Source organism: Perognathus longimembris, chromosome 4, assembly GCF_023159225.1.
Source record: "Perognathus longimembris pacificus isolate PPM17 chromosome 4, ASM2315922v1, whole genome shotgun sequence".
NCBI classification, from domain to species: Eukaryota; Metazoa; Chordata; class Mammalia; order Rodentia; family Heteromyidae; genus Perognathus; species Perognathus longimembris.
This window is the reverse complement of record NC_063164.1, coordinates 1,374,313-1,397,040: the sequence shown is the minus strand read 5'-3', so window position 1 is coordinate 1,397,040 and position 22,728 is coordinate 1,374,313. Positions and strand designations below refer to the sequence as shown.

Here is a 22,728-nt window from a genome sequence, read left to right as displayed (position 1 = left end):
AAGTCAACCCCAGTGGCAAAACCACACGAATAGCCACGGACTCCAGGGAAAAGACACAGAAATACACCATGGGGCCCCTGAACAGCAAGTGTGAGACCGAAAAGCACAGCCTGCACATCCACCATGGACAGAAGGCGGAGCCCCAGGACTGACTGACAGGAGGCGGAGCCCCAGGACTGACTGACAGAAGGCGGTGCCCAGGACTGACTGACAGAAGGCGGTGCCCCAGGACTGACAGACAGAAGGCAGAGCCCCAGGACTGACTGACAGAAGGCGGTGCCCCAGGACTGACTGATAGAAGGCGGAGCCCAGGACTGACAGACAGAAGGCGGTGCCCAGGACTGACTGACAGAAGGCAGAGCCCCAGGACTGACTGACAGGAGGTGGTGCCCAGGACTGACTGACAGGAGGCGGTGCCCAGGACTGACTGACAGGAGGCGGTGCCCAGGACTGACTGACAGGAGGCGGTGCCCAGGACTGACTGACAGGAGGCGGTGCCCAGGACTGACAGACAGGAGGCGGTGCCCAGGACTGACTGACAGGAGGCGGTGCCCAGGACTGACTGACAGGAGGCGGTGCCCAGGACTGACTGACAGGAGGTGGTGCCCAGGACTGACTGACAGGAGGTGGTGCCCAGGACTGACTGACAGAAGGCAGAGCCCCAGGACTGACAGACAGAAGGCGGTGCCCAGGACTGACAGAGGTGGTGCCCAGGACTGACACAGGAGGGGACTCAGAGCACTGGCCCATGGTGGCAAGGGACAGGAAAGAGAGACAGCGTGTGCAAACCTCGCTCCACTCAGCGGCAGAGCCCGGTGCTCCGGGAGGGGGGTGCGGCTCCGGGAGGGGGGCTGGGGGACAGTTGAGGGCAGAGTGAGACGTGGACCTGTTCTGAAGGCAGGAGGACTCACCACCAACTCTGCCAAAGTGAGAGGCAGGCGCCCGCCGCCTCTCCCTGCGCGCGCCACTGTGAACACGGCATTTTGGTTTGCTGCTTCATGTCATTTCTAAGTAAAGAGAAATTAAATGATACGTTTGCAGCATGAGTTTTTACCATTCACTTTTACACGATGGCATGAATGCCAGCGCACGGCGTGCACGCGTAGACACACGGAAATGACCCCTTCCCCAGTGCAGCTCTGGCGGGGCGAGATCTGCGCAGGGCAGGGGCCGAGATCGCTGACACGCCCGTCCCAGCGCCTGGGGCTCCGAGATCGCTGACACGCCCGTCCCAGCGCCTGGGGCTCCGAGATCGCTGACACGCCCTGATCGCAGCGCCTGGGGCTCCGAGATTGCTGACACGCCCGTCCCAGCCCTTGGGGCTCCGAGATCGCTGACACGCCCGTCCCAGCGCCTGGGGCTCCGAGATTGCTTACACGCCCTGATCGCAGCGCCTGGGGCTCCGAGATCGCTGACACGCCCTGATCGCACACTCGCGCACACACACCCCAGCCTAGCATGGAGGGCAGGGTGGGGGGCAGAGCTGAGGGGGTCTGTAGGAGGGTGAGGGGGTCAGGGAGGAGGGTGAGGGGGTCAGGGAGGAGGGTGAGGGGGTCGGGAGGAGGGTGAGGGGGTCGGGGAGGAGGGTGAGGGGGTCGGGGGGGAGGGTGAGGGGTCGGGGGGGAGGGTGAGGGGTCGGGAGGAGGGTGAGGGGGTCAGGAGGAGGGTGAAGGGGTCGGGGAGGAGGGTGAGGGGGTCGGGGAGGAGGGTGAGGGGGTCGGGAGGAGGGTGAGGGGGTCGGGGAGGAGGGTGAGGGGGTCGGGAGGAGGGTGAGGGGGTCGGGGAGGAGGGTGAGGGGGTCGGGGAGGAGAGTGAGGGGGTCGGGGAGGAGGGTGAGGGGGTAGGGAGGAGGGTGAGGGGGTCGGGGAGGAGGGTGAGGGGGTCGGGAGGAGGGTGAGGGGGTCGGGAGGAGGGTGAGGGGGTCGGGGAGGAGGGTGAGGGGGTCGGGGAGGGGGGTGAGGGGGTCGGGAGGAGGGTGAGGGGGTCGGGAGGGGGGTGAGGGGGTCGGGAGGGGGGTGAGGGCGTCGGGAGGGGGGTGAGGGGGTCGGGGAGGAGGGTGAGGGGGTCGGGAGGAGGGTGAGGGGGTTGGGGAGGAGGGGGTGAGGGCGTCGGGAGGGGGGTGAGGGGGTCGGGAGGAGGGTGAGGGGGTCGGGAGGAGGGTGAGGGGGTCGGGAGGGGGGTGAGGGGGTCGGGGAGGAGGGTGAGGGGGTCGGGAGGAGGGTGAGGGGGTTGGGGAGGAGGGGTGAGTGCATGGGGAGGAGGGGTGGGGGGATCAGGAAGGAGGGGGAAAGGTCCTGGTCCGGTGCTTATGGCCGCCCTGGGCTCCTATGTGGGGAGCACACAGACTGTGCCCCATCCCCGTCCCCCCCCCCCCCCCCCCCCCCGTGCTCCAGGCCCGGCCCCGCCCTCCACACACACTGGGATTGCTTGGGCTGCTGCCAGGGTGAGGCTGTGTGGCCGATCCCCGCTCTCCCTCCCTCCCTCCCTCCCTCCCTCCCTCCCTCCCTCTCTCCCTCCCTCCCTCCCCCCCTCCCTCTCCCTCGACTCCGCTCTTCCCTCCCTGGGTCCCCAGTACCCCAGAGCCCTGTGGCTCCCACAGGCCCGTGTCCTGCAGGCCCCGCCCCTCGAGCAGGCCCAGCCGGGGCCCAGGACCTGGGCACCGCGGGAAGGAGGGCTTCGACGTCCCCACCGCGCCCTCCCTCCTGCCGGCCTCCCAGCTGCCCTCGCCGACCCGCCCTGCGGAGCCCCAGAGCCATCGCCCCCGGAACCCTCAGGACCAAAGTGGCCCCCACTGCTGTGGCCTGGCTGACGGTGGGCCAGGCGCGGCTGCAGGGCGACAGTGCAGGCCTCCTTCCCGACATCCGCGCAGCCGGTGGCCCGCGGCAGGTGGCCTGTCACAGGGCCCCCCCGGGCTCCGCCAGGCGAACCCCAGGCCCACACGGCCCCCCAGGGCTCCGCTGGGCGAACCCAAGGCCCACACGGCCCCCCAGGGCTCCGCTGGGCGAACCCCAGGTCCACAGGGCCCCCCAGGGCTCCGCCGGGCGAACCCAAGTCCACATGGATGCACAGCCTGGGCCTGGCAGTCCAGCAGGTCCGTGGCCTCGAACAGAGGAAGGGAGCTGTCAGCAAGGCAAGCGTTTGCGTGGCTTCTGATTCAAACAGCCACACCGCCCCAGTCAGGGCGAGGCCCATGGGGTCTCCAGGGTCAGGCTTGAAGGAAGTCTCTCTCTCTCTCTCTCTCTCTCTCTCTCTCTCTGTTGTGTGGGGCTTGAACTTGGGGCCTGGGCGCTGTCCCTGAGCCTCTTGGTGCTCAAGGCCAGCACTCTAGCTCTTGAGCCACAGGGACACTTCCAGTTTTTGAGTGGTTAGTTGTGGATAAGAGTCTCAGGGGGGGGGCTGGGGGTATGCTTGCCTCGTGTACATGAGGCCCTGGGTTCGATTCCCCAGCACCACATATACAGAAAATGGCCAGAAGCGGCGCTGTGGCTCAAGTGGCAGAGTGCTAGCCTTGAGCAAAAAGAAGCCAGGGACAGTGCTCAGGCCCTGAGTCCAAGGCCCAGGACTGGCCAAAAAAAAAAAAGAAAGAAAAGAGTCTCAGGGGGGCCTCGAACCGTGATCCTCAGATCTCAGCCTCCTGAGCAGTTGGGGTGGCAGGCGTGAGGCCCAGCGCCAGGCTTGAAGGAGGTCTCAGTGCCGGCATTCAGAGCAGACGCGGCGGCGGGGCACAGGCACCTCTAAAGGGCGCTCAGAGACCGGGCACAGCAGGGCTTCACGTAGCCCAGAGCAGAGGAGCTGAGGAGCGCGGGAGGCAAGATGGGCCCAGTGTTGAATGTCACGTTTGTGCTGGGGATTGATCCCGGGCGCTCTGTGCAGGGTGTGTGTGGGGGGGGCGGGGCCCGGAGGCTGCAGGCCAACCCCAAAGCCTCGGTCATGGGGCTTGGCCTCTGGGTCTGGGCGCTGTCCCTGGCTGAGCTCTGCAGCTAAGGCTAGGCTAGCGCTCTACCGCCTGAGCCACAGCTCCACTTCCAGTTTTCTGCTGGTTCATTGGAGATAAGAGTCTCATGGACTTTCCTGCCTAGGCTGGCTTTGAACCGTGATCCTCAGATCTCAGCCTCCTGAGTAGCTAGAATGACAGGCGTGAACCACTGGCATCTGGCACGGTTTTTATAGCAAGAAGGATGTACACACACACACACACACACATACACACACACACACACACTTGACATATAGATGGTTATTTCTGTGCATATAAATTACGAATAAATAGAAACCCTTATAAGTTAAAAGAAAACATTTGCTTAAAGAAATTTTCCTTTTAATTTATAAGAAATTCTGTTTTCAATGCTGAATGATCTTTTTAGCAACCAGTAACAGGGTAGTTAATGAAAGCATTTGAATTCTGTGATCCATGCATGAAGGCTCTGGCATAAAATCATTTTCTCAATGTCATTCCCCTTGTTTTCTTTGTGTAAAGCAACATGAACAACATTTCCAGCAAAAGAGTACATTTTAATGTTCTTGCTGGAAGATGCAAATACATGTTTTAAGTGCCTAATTATGTCAGTATCTATTTAATAACAAATTCAGGAGAAATCTTGTTTTTTATTGAAACCTCTATTAATGAAATTATTTAGGATGAGTCAATTCTTCTCGCAACTCTTTGGGGAAAAGGAAAATTTAAAAAAATTCGCTATTATACTTTTTTCTTAAAGTGACAGAAGTTAATAGTCACACACACACCCCACACCCCACAGTGACTTACAAATGTGAAACAGAGGCAGACTGGATGTGACTAAAGACAGCTTAAACTGATTTAAAAAAAGAAAAAAACAGAAAAAACAACCCAGAGGGGAAAAGGTGACTGTTGCTTTGTTAAACTTTTACTGGATTTGGAAAAGTAACCACGTCCTATGCAGTCACTGAAACCATCCTTACCACACACTGATTTCAGAGAGGAGTCACTGTCCGACTAATCCTAGTAACGTGTGTGTGTGTGTGTGTGTGTGTGTGTGTGTGTGTGTGCGCGTTGGTCTTGGGCTTGAACTCAGGACTGGGCACCGTCCCTGAGCTGTTTTTGCCAGGGCTAGCCCTCTACCGCTTGAACCCTAGCTGTACTTCCAGCTTTGGGGTGGTAACTGGAGGTAAGCGTCTCATGGACTGTCCTGCCCAGGCTGGCGGGCTCTGAACCCTCGTCCTCGGGTCTCAGCCCCCTGAGTCGCGGGGACTACGGGCGTGAGCGCCAGCACCAGCTTCCTCATAACTGCGGATGCGTTTCCAGTGCGCGGAGTCGGGGCCGAGGGAGGCGTTTGCTGGTGTCCGGGTGAGAAGAGGCCGGGAGTGGCTCCTGCTCTCCTCCTCAGGAGTTGCCGTCCGGCCAGCCTGGGGCCGGGCCGGGGTGGGGTCCCTGAGCCCAGGCCCCTGACCCAGAGGGCTGCCCCGTGGCTGCCTCTGGGGGCCTCGGGGCAGGGCGGGCCGGGGGGCTGTGTGCCCACCCACGTTCTTCCCTCGGATTTCTGCTTCAGTCCTGCGGAGACTCCGCAGCCAGGCTGGGGAAGGGTGGGGCATGGAGGGGGGCAGGGGGGTGGGAGGGGTGGAGGGGTGGGGGTCCGTCCTCCAGCTGGAAGCGGGCCAGGTGCTCTGGTGCCCGAGTGACAGGACCCCGGGCCTGAAGGCCCGCCTGTGAACGGCCCGGGGGGTGTGTGGGCCCCTGTGGCTCACGGTGGGGCTGGGTGGGCGCCCCCCGGGTTAGAGAGGGGAGAGGCCGGGCAGCGTCTAAGGAAAGAATGGGAGTGACACCCGTCACCTGTGTGTCAGCAAGCCGCCGTTGGGGACATGGGCTCCGGATCCGCCGCTCTTCACAGCGCCTGCAATTTCCTCCCCATTGTCCCGCGCAGAGCCGCTCCCCCCCCCCCCCCCCCCCGCAGACGACGCCTCCGCAGCTGCTGCCGTCCTAACCCTGGAGGAAGAGGAGGAGGGGGAGGGAAGAGGAGGAGGGGAGGAGGAGGAGGAGGAGGAGGAGGGGAGGAGGAGGGGAGGAGGAGGAGGAGGAGGGGTGGAAGAGGGGAGGAGGAGGGGAGGAGGAGAAGGAGGAGGAGGAGGGGAGGAGGAGTAGGAGGGGAGGAGGAGGAGGAGGAGGAGGGGAGGAAGAGGGGAGGAGGAGGGGAGGAGGAGAGGGAGGAGGAGGAGGGGAGGAGGAGGGGAGGAGGAGGACTCAGGGGAGGAGGGTGACTCACGAGTCACCTCGTGACTCAGGGAGGGCCTGTGCTGAATCCACGCAGGCGGTGGAGGGGCTGGGTGGGGCAGCGTGCGGCCCAGGACACCTGCCCAGCCCAGAGAGCCCTCGCTGCCTCCTACAGCCACACCTCCCCCTGCACGCCCCCCACCTCCCCCTCCATCCCCCCCCCCCGGCCCTCACTGGCGCTTCCCCCTCATCACCCAGCTCCCCCAGCCTCCCAGAGAGGCAGGGCTGCCGATGTCCTGAGCAGTTTGGCCTGGGCACCATCTGGGTTGAATGAAGGAGTGGGTGAATGAATGAATGAATGAGGCATGCCTGGGATGTTGGGGTTCACCGGTCCTCTAGCTCGGTTCCTCTTAGGGTGATTCAACCATTCCTCCAGCACTCCGGGTGCTCTCAGGGCTGTCCTGCGGGAAGCAAGCGGACAGGCCCCCACGTCGTTTCTGGTGGGACTTGGCCCTCGGGGGCCCAACCCCACACCTCACTCTCATGTACCCACTGTTTTCTTATTTATGGATTTCTAGAATATTCACATCATCAGGAAGGAAGTCGTCAGAAGGGCCAGAGGTGCTTGTGGGGGGCAGGAGGGGGTGGACTCCAGCCCTGCTATGGTATGGCTGGACATGCGGGCCCCCCACCCTCTCCGTCCATCCACATGGTGAGGTACAGGCCCCAAACCGAAGCACGAGGTTGTGTGGGTCCTGGCATGTGACTGGGGGGTTCCCAGGGCCTCCCCACAAGAGGGGAGCCTCTTTGGGGTGACTGGGGGGCTTCCCAGGGTCTCCCCACAAGAGGGGCCCATCTCTGGGGTGACTGGGGGCTTCCCAGGGTCTCCCCATGAGAGGAGACCCGCTCCAGTGAGCCTAGGACTGAACTGCGGCTCCCAGGCACAAAGTTGGACCCATGACCCTGGGTGGTGCCGTGGTGGATGAGGAGCTTCGGGAGGCGATGGGGGCGGGGTGGGCCCTCAGCCCTGGTGGAGGAGGAGCTTTGGGGGGTGATGGGGGCGGGGTGGGCCCTCAGCCCTGGTGGAGGAGGAGCTTCGGGGGGTGATGGGGGCGGGGTGGGCCCTTAGCCTGGGTGGAGGAGGAGCTTCGGGGGGGATGGGGGCGGGGTGGGCCCTCAGCCCTGGTGGAGGAGGGTCCTTCGGGAGGTGATTGGGGCGAGGCAACACCACAGGCGCAGGGCCTCTGTAGCGAGAAGAGCGCCCTCAGCAGGAACTGGGGCTGCATGCCGCTCCATCCCGGACCCCCAGCCCTGCCCTTGGGGAAGGGCTGGGTGCTGAAGACAGCGGGCAGAATGGGGCTGCATCTGCAGTACGCAGCACACACTCAAGTGCAGGTGAGGCCCGGCCCAGCGGCCCTCCAGCACGGGGACCAGGCTCGGCGCGTTCACCCCCGAGTAGCTGTGGAACTGCAAAAATGGTCCATTCCATCCTCCAGGGTGCCCTAAACGCTGCCCCCCGCACCCCCCTCTCAGATCCCTGCTGTCCACTGCCTGCCCTTTCCCCAGGGGCCTGCGGGGGGGGGGGGGCAGCGAGCCGCCACCCTGCTCTTCTTCTGTGTCCTGTGTCTCACAGTCGGAGAAAGCGAGGCAGAGGGAGAGGCATGCGGAGCCACACAGGCCAGGCTGGGCCAGGACGCCCTCCCTGACTGTGGCCGGGGCCTGGAAGCTTCCGGGAGGAGGAGGCTGTGCTGTGGAGCCTCTGGGCTGGCCTGAGGCCCTGGCCGGCCCCTAAGTGGGGCCTGGCCGCCATGTTGCTGGAGTCCAAAGGCTGGAGCACGCAACCAAGTCCATGTAGGGCAAGAACGCAGCTACCCTAAGAATTCGCTCCTGAGCTACAGATGGAAACCAGGCGTTCCTAAATAGAAGCCATGTTTGCTGAAAGAGGCCGAGTCTCTGAACTTCCTCCCAGGCCAACGTTCAGCTGCTACGCTTGTTTTCTGGAAGAAGCATTTCACGGTGGCCAGGAGGGAACCTGTGCCCTCACTAGCTCAGGGAAGCCCACCCCCCTCGAACGTCTGAATCGTTCAAAGTCATCTTGGTGAGACCAGACATTCGTAGAGAGAAGTGGTCATCTACACAGAAGGCTTCTCACATGTCACTGTGAAGGTACAAGATGCCCCCAAAATGCCTGCCAATCCCAAATTCTGTGAGTAGTGAAAATATCCCCAGGGAATGAAGCACAAATAAAGGGAATCTTAGATGCAGTAAAATGAAAGGATTCGGCCACCAAAAGCTCTTTAACAGGTCTCTAAAGAAAATTCCCTAAACAGACAGGAAATGCTAACCTGTTGGGGTTCAGCTTTGGCCTTGAGGGGGAAGGGCAATGGAGAGCGCTCCCGAGACGCCGCCTTCCCCCAGCCCTGGGGGAATGCGGAAGCAGGCCACAATTCTCTGGGTCCGGAACCAGAAGAACTGGCTTTGCGAACAGCCCCCCAACTTTCTCGCCAGCCCATGTGCTCCCCATTCTCACGGGCTTTTTGCCCCTGGGGTGGTGCTATCCAAGTGACGTTAGCTCATGAGGGGGTCCTATGACAAGCTCACCAGCCTATTGTCAGCTATCGGTCGATCACCCCTTCTCTCGTCACCCCTACTATATCAACTGCTAGCCACTCCCTTATTAAATCAGATTTGCTTTTGAAGCATCTCCGAGATCCGCGTACGCTGCAGAGGTCCCTGCACCCCGGGTGCTCTCCCCACCAGCGGGAGAGGCAAGGAAGCGCACCCTGCTGAGTGTGAACCCAGAATAGGTAACGAGCCGCGAGTCTCCCGCACCCAGCCCAACCCAACCTTTCGCCAGCAGTTGGACAATCAGATGACTCGGGAGAGGTTCAAGACTGCTCTCAGTTTTAGTGGGGTGGACCCAATCTTAAGTATGGGCAATGGCAGCAGGAAAAGGAGGGTGTAACATACCTAGCCAGGGGCGAGCTGTCAGTCAAGGGCGGAAGGCCATGGGACCTCCCTAAGGGGCGGCCTAAGTACTAGCAGGACTGCCCCCAGGTTACTGCCGGCAGCCATCTTGCTACACATGGTCTTAAGGCTGGGAGGCGTGGCCAGCTAGAGCCGCCTTTCCAGTTCCGGACCCAGAAGGCAGGCGGGGCTAACCGGGATCCCTCTTCCGGGAGGCGGTGCAAGCAAGCACGCACCCAGGGACTGAGGCAGGCGGGGCTCTTCAGGGCCTCACTCCCGAGGCGCAACAACCACACACCTCCGGGGCGCGGACAGGCGGGGCCAGTCAGTGTGCCCCACAGTATGCCTGGCTTTCTTCAAGGGTAAGGAGGGAGGTAAAGCGATCTCGTATGGCCGCATGCACCTGAGGTCTTTCCTGAGCCTCCCACTCCACTCTGGCCTTACCTGCGGGTTGGGTGACCCGGGGAGAGGGTGAGAAAGGGAGCGATTAGAGTAGAGTAGAGCCTGTCCCCCCCGCGCCAGGGGAGGCGCCCGAGCCCGGCACTAACCGATTTCAAGGAGGAAGTGGGAACAGTGGGAGATCCCGGCACAAATAAGTTGTTAGGATTCCATTCATAAGCTCTTGAAAATGCGTTTCGAAGGTTGAGGCAAAAGCGACAACATCATCTGATAGCAGGCTTCATGCACGCAAGCGCCTGTGACAACTGTGTTTACCTGTGGGGTGTCGGGGGACAGAGTGGAAGGAAGGAGCCTGAAAGCCCCCCAAGGGCTCCGACGTCGGTGCACGTGGTGGTCTCAGCACCTGACTGCATCTTGACGTCTGAGACACGGCCCACAACTCACAGAGCAGTCTACTCAGATGGAAAAGCCAAAAAGGAAGTTTAAAACTGCTGATGAAATCCACAGGAAGGCAATAAAAGGCACACAAACAAAACAATTAAAAAAGACGAAATATCAAACCTGATTTAAACACAACCACTGAAACAAAGAAAATTGTCAAGGTAGATGAAATAATGGAAAACCCAATCCAATTATACATTGTTTAAACATAATAAGTAAGTTGGAAGTAAAAGGACAGAGGCAAATATACCAACCAAACACTAGCTACCAAAACATGTAGGCTGCTATATGAATGATAAACTAGGCTTCAGGGTGAAGAAAATTACTGGGACCAAAAAGAGACATTACGGTCTCATATAATATAAAAGAGAACATAACAACCCAAAACACATATGCACCCAACACATAACAAAACACATAACAAAAGCTAAAGGTAGAAATATGAAAACCCACAAATAAAGGTGAGGGCTTCAATGACCCTCTATCAGAAATCAGAACTGAGCACGAACAGCCAAAGAGGCTAACAGCTCCAGATACCTCTAATAGTTCTAGACAAGACTCTCCTTAGGGGAGAACACACAATTTCCAGATGCCTTTCAAATATTCACCAAGACAGACTACATCCTGGGTTACAGGAAAAGTTTAAAATAATTTATACAAAATTTGTATTCTGACCATAATAAAACCAGAGAGAAAATAACACAAAGACAACAGAGAAACTTCAAAACACTTAGGAACTAAACACCACCTTTACAAATAGACATATGAGCTAAACAAGTAGTCTAACATGAGATAAAATTAACACCTATAACAAGAGGGAAGTCAAAGTCCATCACAACGTGTAGGATAAAAGCCAGGCAGGTAACATATGCATGCAATCCCAGCACTTCTGATGCCACAGCCGGAGGACCCGGAGTAAGATCAGTCTGGGATATGTAGTGAAACTGGCCTAAAAACCACAAACAAACTAAAAAGCAATAAAGTGAGCAGGAAAGGTTTGCATATGGAAAGGAGGAGTCTCAAATCAATACCCTACCCTGAACGAACTACAGTAAAACAGAAAAACCTCGGACAAGCAGAATGCAGAGCTTCAAGGCCTTCCTCAGGTGAGGCCTCTGTCGCTACTGCTACGCCGAATGCTGAACACCCGGGCGCGGCACCGAGTCAGGAAGAGAAAACGAGGGCCAGGGAGGCTGGAAAGGAAGAAATGGAATTGTTCTTGCTTGCGGATGACACACTTGGACTGAAACGAGGACGCTGGTTTAACTGGCGCCTTCCTGGTGATGTGGTAGAGGGTAGGGAACTGGGCCCCACCGGCGCCATCTTGGTGACGTGGTGGAGGGTAGGGAATAGAGCCTCACTGGTGCCATCTTGTCTTCATGACACAGGCAGGCAAGTGCCAGTAAGCAAGAGCTGATGGTGCTGGGACCAGTGCAAGGACGCAAGGAGCGGAACCACACCAGCTGCCCCTGCACTAAACCTTGACAAAGGCTCAGCGCAGTTCACCAGAGAAGCAGCAGACTGCGCATTCGCAGAGCCAACGCCATCAGACTGCGCCTCCGTGGGCAGAGGTTGCCGACAAACATGAGCAATGGCCAAGTCCCCAGCCATCGCTGGAGGCCAGCCTGGAAAAGGGAAGCCCAAGAGACCCCATCTCCACCCTAGAAGGCTGGATGCAGGGGGCCCGCTTGTCATCCCAGCTACCGATACACAGGAGGACCAGGGTCCAGGACGTTTAGAATGAAACAGGAAACCCTGTTCAAAAAGAAAACAACACACACCCGATCCCAGAAGAAGACAGAACGAAAAGACGGCAAACAAAAAATAGTAAAATAGAACATAACACCCCAGCCCAGTACTCAGGTAATAAGAGTCTGGGTAAGGAGCCCGGCACGGGCCTGGCAGAGCAGGAGGTGCGCGGAGCAGGAGGTGCGCGGAGCAGGAGGTGCGGAGCAGGAGGCGCGGAGCAGGAGGCGCACAGAATAGGAGGCACAGAGCAGGAGGCATGTGGAGCAGGAGGCGCGCGCAACAGGAGGTGCGCGGAGCAGGAGGAGCGGAGCAGGAGGCACAGAGCGGGAGGCGCGTGGAGCGGGAGGCGCGCGGAGCGGGAGGCACAGAGCAGGAGGCACAGAGCGGGAGGCACGGAGCGGGAGGCACAGAGCAGGAGGCACAGAGCGGGAGGCACGGAGCGGGAGGCACAGAGCGGGAGGCGCGCGGAGCGGGAGGCGCGCGGAGCGGGAGGCGCAAGGAGCGGGAGGCACAAGGAGCGGGAGGCGCGGAGCGGGAGGCGCGGAGTGGGAGGCGCGGGGAGCGGGAGGCACGGGGAGCGGGAGGCGCAGAGCGGTAGGCGTGAGCGGGAGGCGCGCGGAGCGGGAGGCGCGCGGAGCGGGAGGCGCGCGGAGCGGGAGGCGTGGAGCGGGAGGCGCGGAGCGGGAGGCGCGGAGCGGGAGGCGCGGGGAGTGGGAGGCGCAGAGCGGTAGGCGCGAGCGGGAGGCGCGTGGAACGGGAGGCGCGCGGAGCGGGAGGCGCAGAGCGGTAGGCGCGAGCGGGAGGCGCGTGGAACGGGAGGCGCGCGGAGCGGGAGGCGCGGAGCGGGAGGCGCGCGGAGTGGGAGGTGTGCGGAGCGGGAGGCGCGTGGAGTGGGAGGCGTGGAGCATCAGGCGCGGAGCGGGAGGCGCGGAGCGGGAGGCGCGGAGCGGGAGGCGCGGGGAGCGGGAGGCGCAGAGCGGTAGGCGCGAGCGGGAGGCGCGTGGAACGGGAGGCGCGCGGAGCGGGAGGCGCAGAGCGGTAGGCGCGAGTGGGAGGCGCGTGGAACGGGAGGCGCGCGGAGCGGGAGGCGCGGAGCGGGAGGCGCGCGGAGTGGGAGGTGTGCGGAGCGGGAGGCGCGTGGAGTGGGAGGCGTGGAGCATCAGGCGCGGAGCGGGAGGCGTGGAGCGGGAGGCACGCGGAGCGGGAGGCGCGGAGCGGGAGGCGCGGAGCGGGAGGCACGGAGCGGGAGGCACGCGGAACGGGAGACGGGCAGAGCGGGAGGCGCATGGAGCGGGAGGCGCATAGCGGGAGGCGCGAGCGGGAGGCGCGTGGAATGGGAGGCGCGCGGAACGGGAGGCGCGCGGAGCGGGAGGCGCGCAGAGCGGGAGGCGCGGAGCATGAGGCGCGGAGCATGAGGCGCGGAGCGGGAGGCACGGATCGGGAGGCACGCGGAGCGGGAGGCGCGTGGAACGGGAGGCGCGCGGAGCGGGAGGCGCGTGGAGCGGGAGGCATGGAGCGGGAGGCGCATAGCGGGAGGCGCGAGCGGGAGGCGCGTGGAATGGGAGGCGCGTGAAACGGGAGGCGCGCGGAGCAGGAGGCGCACGGAGCGGGAGGCGCGCGGAACGGGAGGCGCGGGGAGCGGGAGGCGCACAGAGCGGGAGGCGCGGAGCATGAGGCGCGGAGCATGAGGCGCGGAGCGGGAGGCACGGAACGGGAGGCACACGGAGCGGGAGGCGCGCGGAACGGGAGGCGCGCGGAGCGGGAGGCGCAGAGCGGGAGGCGCGAGCGGGAGGCGCCCAGAACGGGAGGTGCGTGGAGCGGGAGGCACGGAGTGGGAGCCACACACAGCCTCCCGAGGGCAGACACACACATCACAAGCGGAACAAGTGCATGGAAGAGGGAGGACACTGAAGGCAGAGCCGCTGTTAGTATTTTCAAAGAAATGATGGCGTGCTACGCTGCATAAATCCCGATACAGACTGGGTGGAGGAGGAAGAGAGGAGACAAAGACCAGGAAACAAGCAGAATGAAATGAAGCCATCAGCGCGGAGAGTCCGGCCCGTGGTGCTGGGTGCTGGTGGGTGTGTAGACAGCAGGTGGATGAGATGGGATTGTCCAGCAGACCCCTGGGGCAACCCCTGACCCAGTGCCCTCTCCTTGGGTGTCCAGCCCCGTTCCTGGCAGCTTCCCTGGCTAGTCTGCAGCCCCTCCCACAGGCTGGTTGGAGACATGCTCAGTCCTCAGAGACTCAGAAGCTGCCCTGTGAGGCTCCCTAACAGGCCGGGGCACACCTTCCTCATGGGGTCACCTCCAAGGGGTTGGGACACTGCACCCCACGGGGCTCCTGCCTGCCCATCCCCAGCCAGGACCCCCACTCCACACCACCATCCTGCCAGGACCCTCACCCACGCCCCGGCCCCCTCCAGCCGCCACCTTGCCCACAGTGCCCCATGGCCTCGGGGAAGGGTGTGGCCAGGTCCCGCTGGTTTCAGCCCAGGTGAGGAGGTGTCACACTTGGTGGGAGGACAGGCAGGCCTGGTGACAGCAGCATGCTACCCCCCCACCCGTGTCCAGTTGTGTCACTGCGCTGGAGGAAGGGGCTGGGGCAGGGCAAGGCCTTGGGTAAAATGGTGATCCCAGGGAGCAGCGCTGGGGGCAGAGCTATCGCGTTCAGACAGACCCGCTCCCCGACATCATGATATCGTCACGATGTCACGACCAGCCCTCGTGCAGGAGACCCAGTCAGGCCACGCCCCGGCCCAGTCTCTCAGGCATCACTAGTCATTTCCTTCCCCTCCTGTCCTGAAAATCCTCCCTCCCTCCACGTCCTCCCTTTCCTGAGTGCCCTTCCTCCCCCTCTCCCTCGCTCCCTCCCTGCCCCGTCTCAGCAGAGCCCTGACACCTTCCCGGATGGATCATCTTGGGCATCTGTCTTGACCCCAGCCCTTGATACACAGCCATCATCACTGAAGGACCCAACCAACCAGGTCACACCAATGAGGCCCCTGGGGTTCCCCTGCCATCTGTTGGGGCACCCCTGCCATCTGTTGGGGCACGGCCCCTTAGGGTGGCGAGGGCCGGGAGGGCCAGCCTGAGGTGTGTCTTGGGCAGCTCTGCCCCAGTGTTAGGGACGCAAGGGAAAGGCCTCAGACTTCGTCCCCATCGTCCGCCGCTCTCCTGGCGCCTGCTGCTTGCTTCCCTCGCTGTGGCGCTCTCCCTGGAGGGGCCACGTGGATTTGATGTCACTCACACGAGAGGGTGTGCGCAGACAGTCCCTCCTTACGGACACCCTGGGGCTCCGGGGCTCCCTCACAAATCCTCACTCACTCCCCAGGGTGATGCGAGGTGCTGGGAACAGCAGCTGCACTGCCAAGTCCCGGGCTTGCCCGCAGCTCAGTGCCTTCTCAGGGCCCTGACACCGGAGCGATCCAGGAAGAGGACAGCGCCCGTGTGCAGAGTCTGGGCATGTGACACGACAGGGCGTGTGCACAGGGCTTGGAGTCTAGGCACAGTGACATAAAAAGAAATATGCACCGGGCGTGGTGTTGGCATGGTGACATGACGGTGTGTACCAAGTACATGGTGTCTGCACACAGTGACATAACAGGGCGTGTGCACAGGGCGTGGTGTTGGCATGACAGGGCGTGTGCACAGGGCATGGTGTTGTCATGGTGACAGGGTGTGGTGTTGTCATGGTGACAGTGCGTGTGCACAGGGCATGGTGTGGTCATGGTGACGGGGTGTGCACAGGGCGTGGTGTCGTGGTGACAGGGCGTGTGCACAGGGCCTGGTGTTGGCATGGTGACAGGGCATGTGCACAGGGCGTGGTGCTGGCAGGGTGACAGGGTGTGTGCACAGGGCGTGGTGCTGGCAGGGTGACAGGGTGTGTGCACAGGGCGTGGTATTGGCATGGTGACAGGGCGTGTGCACAGGGCGTGGTATTGGCATGGTGACAGGGTGTGTGCACAGGGCGTGGTTTTGTCATGGTGACAGGGCGTGTGCACAGGGCCTGTTGTTGGCATGACAGGGCGTGTGCACAGGGCCTGGTGCTGGCAGGGTGACAGGGTTGTGCACAGGGCGTGGTGCTGGCAGAGTGACAGGGTGTGGTTTTGGCAGGGTGACAGGGCGTGGTGCTGGCAGGGTGGCCTCCTGCAGATACAGAATTTCCAGAGATAACTTTATTTCTTGAATTGTGTGACACAGCAGCTCTGAGGTGACAGCCTTGGGAGAGCAGGCCTTTACAGCACAATTCTCTTTTCCACTGACAATTCAGGGAATTTTCCAGAACAAAGGTAGAGGGTTCCAAAGCCTAGGCAGAAGTAGGCTCTTTTCATCCCGCCAGCTGTACACGGGTAGCCATGCGTGTGCGGTGCTCTGGCTCTGCCCCCTTGCTGTGAGGCTCCGTGGGCTGTGCCAGGCACATCAGAGCGAGGCCCGCTCACTTCAGCCAGATCCACTTGTCGCCCACTTCGGCGTTGTACCCAGGTGCATACCTGCGGCCTGGCAGCTGTGGGAAGGAGGGGGGGCACACCGGTCAGTGAGGGCCTGAGGTCCCTGCCCCCCCACCATCGTCTGAGCGAGCCCCTGCTTTGTAGGCCCTCTGCCGCACTGCAGGAATCTCAGCAGACCCCGCTCCACACTGTCCGACACCGCTTGCCACCCATGGGAGCCGAGGGCCTGTGAATGTCCACTGAGGTGAGAGCGTGGCACAGGAGGCCAGTGCCGCACAGAGGAAACCACACACAGCCCATGCACACAGAGAAACGCACACGCACACACACACACCCCCCATAGCGTGTGGAGAAAATCACACACCCTGTGCCACATGGAGGAAACTACACACACGCCATTCGTGAAGCCAGGTGCAGCCCCGCGGCCACGGGAGATGGCACTGTTTACTCACCAAGTACAGGTGGCTAAATGCCTCAAGAAATGCAGAAGAGACAGCCCACCTTGTACCTTTGTCTCTCTCTCTCACACACACACACACACACACACACACACACACACGAATGCGTGCAGAGCCCAAAGCAGGGGATGAACACAGAGGAGGAGTGTAAAGGATGGAGGATGGGTACCCTGTCGACAGAACAGGTGAACATGGAGACAGAGTAGCACACAACCTGGAGCAGCAGCTGCGGACACGCCGCCCTAGTTCACAGAAGCCCAGCCACGGAAACACGCGTGACACACGCAGGCCTGGGCCAGCCTCCACTGTGCTGGTCCACTGAGTACAGCACCAGAGCCGACCTCAGGGAAGACTGTAGAGCGAGCACAGGAGGCGGCGGCTCCTGGCCACAGGTGCATAGCAAGGTCTGTCCTCTCCCCAGACCGGAGCCACTCGGAAACAAGTCGAGCTGTCTGGTCCATGTGGCCCTGAATGGCCAGGGTGGCTAAGGTCCAGGGCTTCTAGCTGGGCAGAAACCCCCGAGGCCTGTGGCGAGCCTGCGGGCTCTCCGGCTGAAGGCCTCTCTACGCCACACCAGTGAGGACCTGCAGGGCTGGGCACGGCCAGAGGTGCGGCCAGGGATGAGGGTGCACACGGCACCTGAGACCCAGCCATGGCGTCCCGGACACAGCGCCCCCGGCACCCAAGACCCCAGCCATGGCGTCCCGGACGGGGCACCCACGGCACCCGAGACCCCAGCCACGGCATCCTGGACACAGTGCCCATGGTACCCAAGACTCCAGCCACGGCGTCCTGGATGCGGCGCCCACGGCACCTGAGACCCCAGCCACGGCGCCCATGGCACCCAAGACCCCAGCCACAGCGTCCTGGACGCGGCGCCCACGGCACCCGAGACCCCAGCCACGGCATCCCAGACGCGGGCTACTTCAGACTCACTGAGAAGCTGACACGCACACCTCAGCACGCATCACCGTGCCAGAAAAAATCCCAAAGCTTGTCACAGAAATAGAACTCGACAAGCACTGCAGAGGACGGGGACACCCAGTCTCCCATGCATGAGCACTGCAGGGGACGGGGACACCCAGCCCCCCTACAAACGAGCACTGCAGAGGACAGGGACACCAGAACTACCATGTGGTAGTAAAGAAGTAAAGGCCCCAGAACAGAGTGCACACGTCGACCATGTGCTTGGCAGGTGCCATGGCCAGGGCTCAGGACACCCAGGAACCGTGTCTGTCCTGCCTCTGCATGAGCACCCGCCTCCCCCCGCCTCACACACACTGGGGACTCACCTCTTTGAATTTCTGGAAGATCCTGGCACTCTGATATGCCCCAATTGTAGTTTCCGGGAGATAGACAGGGATGGCTGAGTACTTTACCACCTCCCACTTATTCTGGACCCTGGAAGATAAGCCATGGACACAGGTATCACACAACAAGCATCTGCTCAGGTAAATGCTGTTTGTTCCCACGCATCTCATTAGCACCGCCTCCACCCCAAAGACTAAGGGATCATTCAGCGGCTCTGCTGAAACGGCTCAAGACGCCGAGGGTATCTTCTGAAACCCCGGGTGCCCTCAATGAGGGGCTCTGGAAAGCGAACACAGTTGGGGAAATGCAAAAGGAGGGCCAAGAAAGTGTGCTTCGCATCCAGGGACAGGAGAGGAGGTCACCAACGATGGCTCTCACAGCACCGTGCAGACGGCGCTCCGCAGAAGGGCGAAACATCACTGCACCCTGGGAAGGGGCCTCGCCAGCTACCAACCAGGGCTCGGGCGCTCTGTGGAGGGCCAAGCTGGCTCCATGGAACTCACTCGGCACCCAGGGCCTGCAGAGGGTGGTCCATGACACCTAACCAAGGTCATTTCCTTGGTCTCCTTGTTCTACTATTTCATTTCATTGGATGCTGAGGTATTTATATTTACTATGATTTTATAGTTCATTGTCTTATGTATTGTGATATTTTCTTATCTTAGTTGGAATATAATCTCTACACTTGAAAATGAAAAATCCCTTTTTGAGCTTAAAAAAAAAAAAGCATTAGAATCGAGTCTTTCTTGCAGGCTTTCTTACGGCGGCCACTTCCCCTTTAGTAAGCTGTAACGCAAGGCTCAAGTGAGACTCTCGCGGTACGGGAAGGTGCCTGGGCCCATGCTGCAAGCCCCAGGCCTGGGCCCACAGCAGTGGATGGGCAGCGTGATGGGCGTGCGTGTGCACAGATCCAGGGGTCCCAGGCAGAACGCCTTGCCGCAGCACGGCCGCTCCCGACGTCGCCACCCTGCGACCCCCGACCCAGTCACCAGATCCAGGCCGGGGAACGAACTGCTGAGGGGCCCGGTCTGCCTGGGCACTACTCACAGATAATGCTGTTTTCTCAGTTTCCACATCAATGGTTCCACCCACCAAACAACATTTACATGTTTTAAAAGACTGAGGCGAGGAGAGCTTGAGGCAGGCGAATTTGTAGAGGGCACAGCACGGCTCAGTTATTAGAAATGCAGTCTGACAGTGACGAGACCTCACCGGCTCGGCGGGCCTCCTCTCCGGAGCAAGTGCCGCAGCACCATTCACACCGGCACAACACTCCACACGCACGCACACAGCCCCTACCACGAACAAGCAGTCCTCTACAGCTACTATCAACAAGTCTTAGATAGCTAAATTAAAATTTTCAACTAAAGTTAAAGTTCATACTTTAATAAAAAATGTTAATATACAGGGGCTGGGAGGAGGTCCCCCCTCCCAGGTTGAAAATCCTAAGAAAATACTGGAAAAATCTGAAAGAACTTAATGGCCTAGGCAACAGTGCCACCTAGGTGTAATTTGGCAGAATTACAATTCATATAAAACCCTAGGAAAAACCATGGAATAAATAAACTCAACAGTATTTTTGAAGATTAAAAAACTAATCTGCCCCTATCCTGTTCCCTATTTAATTCTGGCTAAGTTCAGCACTCAGTGGATCAATTTAATAGTGCATCACCGTGAGCTTAAGGACGATGAGGAAGAGTCTTTCATAAACTTACATCTCTTCTAGACTGGACATACACAAGGAACAGAGACATTATCGAGACTTCTGCAACTCAGGAAGCAAAGAGTAGCAAAAGAAAACAGCTGGTCCACAGCATACCTAGTTTAAGAATTTGAAAGCAGGCGCCACAGCTTCTCACAAGTAATCCTACCTAGCAAGGACTGTGACTCAAAGCCAGCCCAGAGCAGGGAAGTCAGTGAGACTCTTACCTCCAATTAACAACCAAAAGCTGAAAGTGGAGCTGTGGTAGAGTTCTATGAGCAAAAAAAGCTCAGGGACTGAGCGTAAGCCCTGAGTTCAAGCCCCAGGACCAGTACATTCCTATGTATGTATGTGCAGGCACACATGCTCGCACAAGCACGCGTGCACACACATTCTAAAAAGTGACAATAACTATCCTCAAGGCCAAAGAGTACAAGTAAGAAGATAAAATGCACCAAAGTCTAGCTTATGGTGCTGCCATGTATCTTACACAAAGGCGATGAAGACAGAAGACGAAATAGCAAATTGGGTTTTACAACCCAAACTGTCTCCCAACAAACAGAATCTACCCTTTCTTCTACAGTGTTCCCACGGTCTGTTGTCCTAAACTGTCATGTTCTGTGTGAGGCCCGGAGCTAACTGCACGCTGGGGTCTGAGCCCCTCGGTCCACATTGGAAAGCTGCTCCCTGCAGTCCCAGGCACTTTGGAAGAAGGGAGGCCCGCTTGGGGGACACCTGGCCCCCTGCCTGGTGACCCGTGACCCAACTCGGGTGGCAGTGGCCAGTCATGGATACAGGCACAAGCACAACAAGCTTCAATTACTGCCTCAGTGCAAGTACACACGTAATTACACACCAACACACAGACCTGAGACAGTACAAAAATGTCAACCTGTAATTTGGTCAGGCTCTATACAAAATGACTAGAAATGGTAAATAGCATACTTACAATCATCATCTCAGAAAATTGGTCATAACTGTCATTTAAGAAATGTTACTCAAATGAAAATAAGTATAATTACACTGTACAATGTTGTGAAACATGGGGGAAGTTACAAAAAATGAGGAAAAGGACAGGACAAAACCATAGGAAACTAAAGTAACACAATTAATTGAATGCTGTAATTTAAAACTTGGGGGAAATTACAGGATCCTTCTCTATGCCACAGAACCATATAACTAAGTAATTTACTACAATTATGACTTTATAACATGAGTTTTGGACATGGTGCAGAGTCAAATCAATGCACACTTTAGATTATGTTTAGAAAATGACAGGGTGTTACTGGTGGGAGGTCAAAGGTGAGATACAGTCTTCAGTCTCCCAAGCCTGAGGGATCTTAGGACCAACAGCTCTCCTTGTATGACAGCTCACACACACATCCTTAACAAATAAGGGTCATGTAAGAAACAGCCTCAAGAGTTCACCGAGGTTTCAGAAGTGGCCGGTGCCAGCAGGCTTTGCAACCGTCACCAGGCAGATGATCGGGGACCAGGCTCTCCCAGACGGTGACTGGTGGAGGGGCAAGGCCCAGGAGGGTAAGTGGCTTCCTGGTGGTAAGGGAAGGCGCAGGATGGAGGCTGGGATTCTGAGTTCAATCCAGGAAATGAACCTGGAACCCAAGACTAGACCACTAAGCCAGGGAAGGATGTGCCTTGGCGGAGGCAGGACCCCTGTGAGCCACCCACAGCCACCCTGGGAGGGGCACACCAGGCGGACGGGAGGCAGGGAGCTCATCCAGAATAAGCACATTGGAGAGAACTGCAAAGACAGAGCATGTGAGCCTGCAGAGAGCAGCTCAGGGAAGAGAGAGGAGAGCTTGACCTAGGACTGCTGGTGGAAATCAGGGCTCCCACAGGACTCAAGCCTGAACAGACAGCGAAGGAGGGCAAGACGGTCCTGGACTGAGTGCCAGCAGCTTCCACCCTGCAGCCAAAAGAAGCTGCCCTGCCCACGAGCCTCACCCCAGGGAGGCCTAGGCCCAGCAGGCCAGAGCTCCCGAGCTCCTGAGCCTTGGCGTCCTCACCTCGGTGGGAGTGCTACAGAGCAGAGCCAGCACCGGTGCAGGCTCAGACACCATCAGTAGGGACAGGACAGGCGAGGGTGTCGAGCAGGGAGCACGGGGACAGAGGCGAGGACAACACTTAGCTCAACTTAGCAACATACACAGACTGTAAAGTCTAGTAAAAAGTGATCATTCTTTAAAAAGTGGGGACCCAGTTCCAGCATCAACAGGAAGGAGTTTGGAGCTTTCATTCCTGTCTTCACAATAAGAAAAGCTGAAAATGAGCACCAGGCATCTCTTGGTACCCACCGGGAATAGTTCCAGGACCCTCATGACATAAATGGCATCTATTCACACGCAGCCTAAAATGCCCTGCGAGCTTCAACAGTCCAGAACACAACGGAAACGCCTCGTGCGTGGCTGTGGTACCGTGCTGCTTCAGGAGTCACAGAGCAAGTGTACACATCAGGCCTAACTGTAATTTTTAATAGGCTTCACCCAAGGTTGCAATCCATGAATGTGGACCCCTAGGTGTGATGAGTTAACCCTGCTAAAAACAACAGACGCACAAAAAGAGGCCCACAGTAGCAATACAGTGACTGATTTCAGCGGGGGGGGGGGGGGGGGTGGGAACCACACCAGTGACGTGTGTGTGACCCCGGGAGTGACCCAAAGCAGGGCAGTCAGCACTGCACGGCCCAGAAACAGCTAGGGAAGGTACTAGAACCCCAATAGCAACTGTAGAACCTCTATAGCAACTGTAGGGAAGGAACTAGAACCTCAATAGCAACTGTAAAAGCATTACTCAAGTCTGTACATCACCTTTGTAATAACAATAAGAAACATGTTGCTCAAGTTGAAGCTGGGGGTAGGAAATAGGCTGGGGTCAGATAAAACACTCAACTGAGTGCAGAGAAGGTGGGGAAGGGGGCAGGGAGAGGACACACGCCACACAGATAAACTGGAAACCAGCACTGGCTTGCATCCCGGACCAGTGGTGCTCACTTCAACACGAATGGAGAAGGCGGCGATGGTCAGAGCCACTTACCATCCGCCACGA

The 22,728-nt window shown here is 59.2% G+C and overlaps 1 protein-coding gene across 3 annotated transcripts in view; it reads right to left on the bottom strand.

Moving 5' to 3' along the window:
- Window positions 1-2,598: 2,598 nt before the first annotated feature.
- Window positions 2,599-22,728, bottom strand: part of Ndufa10 (NADH:ubiquinone oxidoreductase subunit A10) — a 39,538-nt gene continuing 19,408 nt past the window's right edge. The window contains exons 9-12 of one of the 3 annotated variants that reach the window (XM_048344400.1): window positions 17,942-18,050; window positions 16,162-16,247; window positions 8,905-8,917; window positions 2,599-2,608 (exon numbers count right to left, since the gene is read on the bottom strand). In XM_048344400.1, the coding sequence (XP_048200357.1) occupies window positions 16,179-16,247; window positions 17,942-18,050 (178 nt within the window). In that variant the 3' untranslated portion in view covers window positions 2,599-2,608; window positions 8,905-8,917; window positions 16,162-16,178. Of the gene's footprint in view, window positions 2,609-8,904; window positions 8,918-15,896; window positions 16,248-17,941; window positions 18,051-22,728 lie in introns of those variants that run through there. The other 2 variants (XM_048344399.1, XM_048344402.1) reach the window with 2 other exon arrangements.